Source organism: Salvelinus fontinalis, chromosome 7, assembly GCF_029448725.1.
Source record: "Salvelinus fontinalis isolate EN_2023a chromosome 7, ASM2944872v1, whole genome shotgun sequence".
Lineage (NCBI taxonomy): Eukaryota > Metazoa > Chordata > Actinopteri > Salmoniformes > Salmonidae > Salvelinus > Salvelinus fontinalis.
Genome location: NC_074671.1, coordinates 12,765,585 through 12,768,084, shown reverse-complemented (window position 1 = coordinate 12,768,084; position 2,500 = coordinate 12,765,585). Strand labels below are relative to the sequence as shown.

General features: G+C 52.1%; 1 protein-coding gene across 1 annotated transcript in view; it reads left to right on the top strand.

Annotated features, from left to right (window-relative positions):
• Positions 1-2,500, top strand: part of LOC129858897 (catenin delta-2-like) — a 522,672-nt gene that overhangs the window by 275,531 nt on the left and 244,641 nt on the right. The window contains exon 6 of the mRNA XM_055928130.1: positions 3-175. Within this exon, the coding sequence (XP_055784105.1) occupies positions 3-175 (173 nt within the window). The remainder of the gene's footprint in view (positions 1-2; positions 176-2,500) is intronic.

The window sequence follows — 2,500 nt, the reverse complement described above, 5'->3', positions numbered from 1 at the left end:
AGGTCCCTCTCTTCTTTCCCAGAGTTCTTTGCAGCTTAACTCCACCCCGGAGGCTTCACTCCAGTACTCCGCCAGCTACCATAGCAACCAGACCCTCGCCCTTAGCGACAGCGCTGCCGCGGCAACGCCACAGCGCAGCGGACAAGTCGGTGGGGCCGTGCACAGCTACAACCAGGTAGGTCACCAAGACGATGAGGAAGATGGCTATGATGATGATGACGACGAAGGTGGTGATTGTGATGAGTTTGTTCTTATAATGCTGTTAAGTCTTAGCTCTAAGACAAAGTTTCCCTCATCTGGCTACCGGAAGGTTTTGAATATACAGTAGATGCCGAACAGTACGGAGGAAATAAGTTGTGGCTCTGTGCCAAACTTAGAGAGCACAGGGAAACTACCGTAGCCTCCTGATGCTGCATTCAGCTGGCTGTATATTCCCTACCCCCTCACTTCTCTGCTCTACTCTGCTCATGACTGGGGGGCTGTACTGCACAGTATTGACTGCTTTTACCTTTTGCAATGCTCACTAGCTTAACCTTGTGAAGGGTTCACATAAAGTCAAGTTTTCCAAGTCAAAAGTCTTCCGCTAGCCGCTAGCCGCTTGCTCAGAAATAAGCTAAAGTCTGCTCTAACTTTCTCTCCGCTTTCTCCCGCCTTCCTTCCATCTCTCTCTCTCTCTATTTCTCTTTCCTTCCAGCTCTCTCTCTCTATTTCTATATTTCTCCTTCCCTCCTGCTATCTCTCTCTCTCTCTCTCTTTCTTTTTCTCCTTCCTTCCTTCCCTCAATCTCTCTCTCTCTCTCTATTTCTCCTTCCCTCCCTCCATCTCTCTCTCTCTCTCATTTTCTCCTTCCTTCCTTCCCTCCATCTCTCTTTCTCTATATATATATATATATTTATCCTTCCCTCTATCTCTCTCTCTCTCTCTCTCTCTCTCTCTCTCTATATATATATATATATATATATATTTCTCTTTCCCTCCACCCCTCTCTCTTTCTCTATTTCTCCTTTCCTCCATCTCTCTCTGTCACGCCCTGGCCTTAGTTATCTTTGTTTTCTTTATTATTTTAGTTAGGTCAGGGTGTGACATGGGGGAAGTCTGTATTTTGTATTGTCTAGGGTTTTCTGTATGTTTATGGGGCAGTGTTTAGTCTAGGTGTATGTATGTCTATGGTTGCCTAGATTGGTTCTCAATTAGAGACAGCTGTCTATCGTTGTCTCTGATTGGGAGCCATATTTAGGCAACCATAGTCATTAGGTAGTTTGTGGGGGATTGTCTATGTCTATGTTGCATGTTAGCACTTAGTTTGTATAGCTTCACGTTCGTCGGTTTGTTGTTTTGTTTAGTTTGTAAGTGTTCTTCGTTTTCGTTGATTAAATATGTGTTCATTTCATGCTGCGCCTTGGACCTCCTCTCTTTCACGTAACGACGATCGTGACAGAATCACCCACCAAAACCGGACCAAGCAGCGTGATACAAGGCAGCAGCAGCGATCGCAGGACTATTGGAATTGGGAGGAAATATTAGACGGCGGAGGACCCTGGGCACAACCAGGGGAATATCGCCGCCCCAAAGCTGAGCTGGAGGCAGCGAAAGCAGAGAGGCGCCGGTATGAGGAGCTAGCACGGCAGAACGGCTGGCAGGCCCAAACATTTATTGGGGGGGGGGGCTCTCAGGGAGTGTAGCTGGGTCAAATAGGAGACTTGAGCCAGCTCCCCCGTGCTTACTGTGAGGAGCCGAAGATGGAACCAGAGCCAGTCGAGGTGCAATTGGAGGTGAGTAAGGGGAGTGAAGCTGAGACTGTGGATGAATTAATGGTGAAATTGGAGGAGAGAGAAATTAGGGATTTGCTGGTGTGGAGCATAAAGCACCGCATCCGCTTGAAGGAGCGTGTGCGGGATTTGATGTCACCTGAGCCAGCTCTCCATACTCGTCCTGAGGTGCTGCTAGCAGTCTGGTGAAGACTGTGCCAGCACCACGCACCAGGCCTCCTGTGCGCCTCCCTAGCCCTGCACGTCCTGTGCCAGCTCAGTGAACCAGCTCTCCTGTGGCAGCCCCACGCACCAGCTCTCCTGTGGTAGCCCCTCGCACTCGCCCAGTGGTGAGTGTTCCCAGCCCAGTACCACCAGCGCCAACCCCACGCACCAAGCCTCCTGTACATCTCCAGAGCCCTGTACGCACTGTTCCTTCTCCCCCCACTCGCCCTGAGGTGCGTGCCCTCAGGCCGGTACCACCAGTGCCGGTACCACGCACCAGGCCTATAGTGCGCCTTGAGAGTCCAGTGTACCCTGTTCCTGCTCCCCGCACTCGCCTAGTGGTGCGTGTCTCCAGTCCGGTACCACCAGTTCCGGCACCACGCACCAGGCCTACTGTGCGCCTCAGCAGGTCAGAGTCGGCCGTCTGCCCAGCGCCGCCTGCACTGCCCATCTGCCCAACGCCGCCTGCGCTGCCCGTCTGCCCAGCGCCGCCTGAGCTGCCCGTCTGCCCAGCGCCGTCTGAGCTG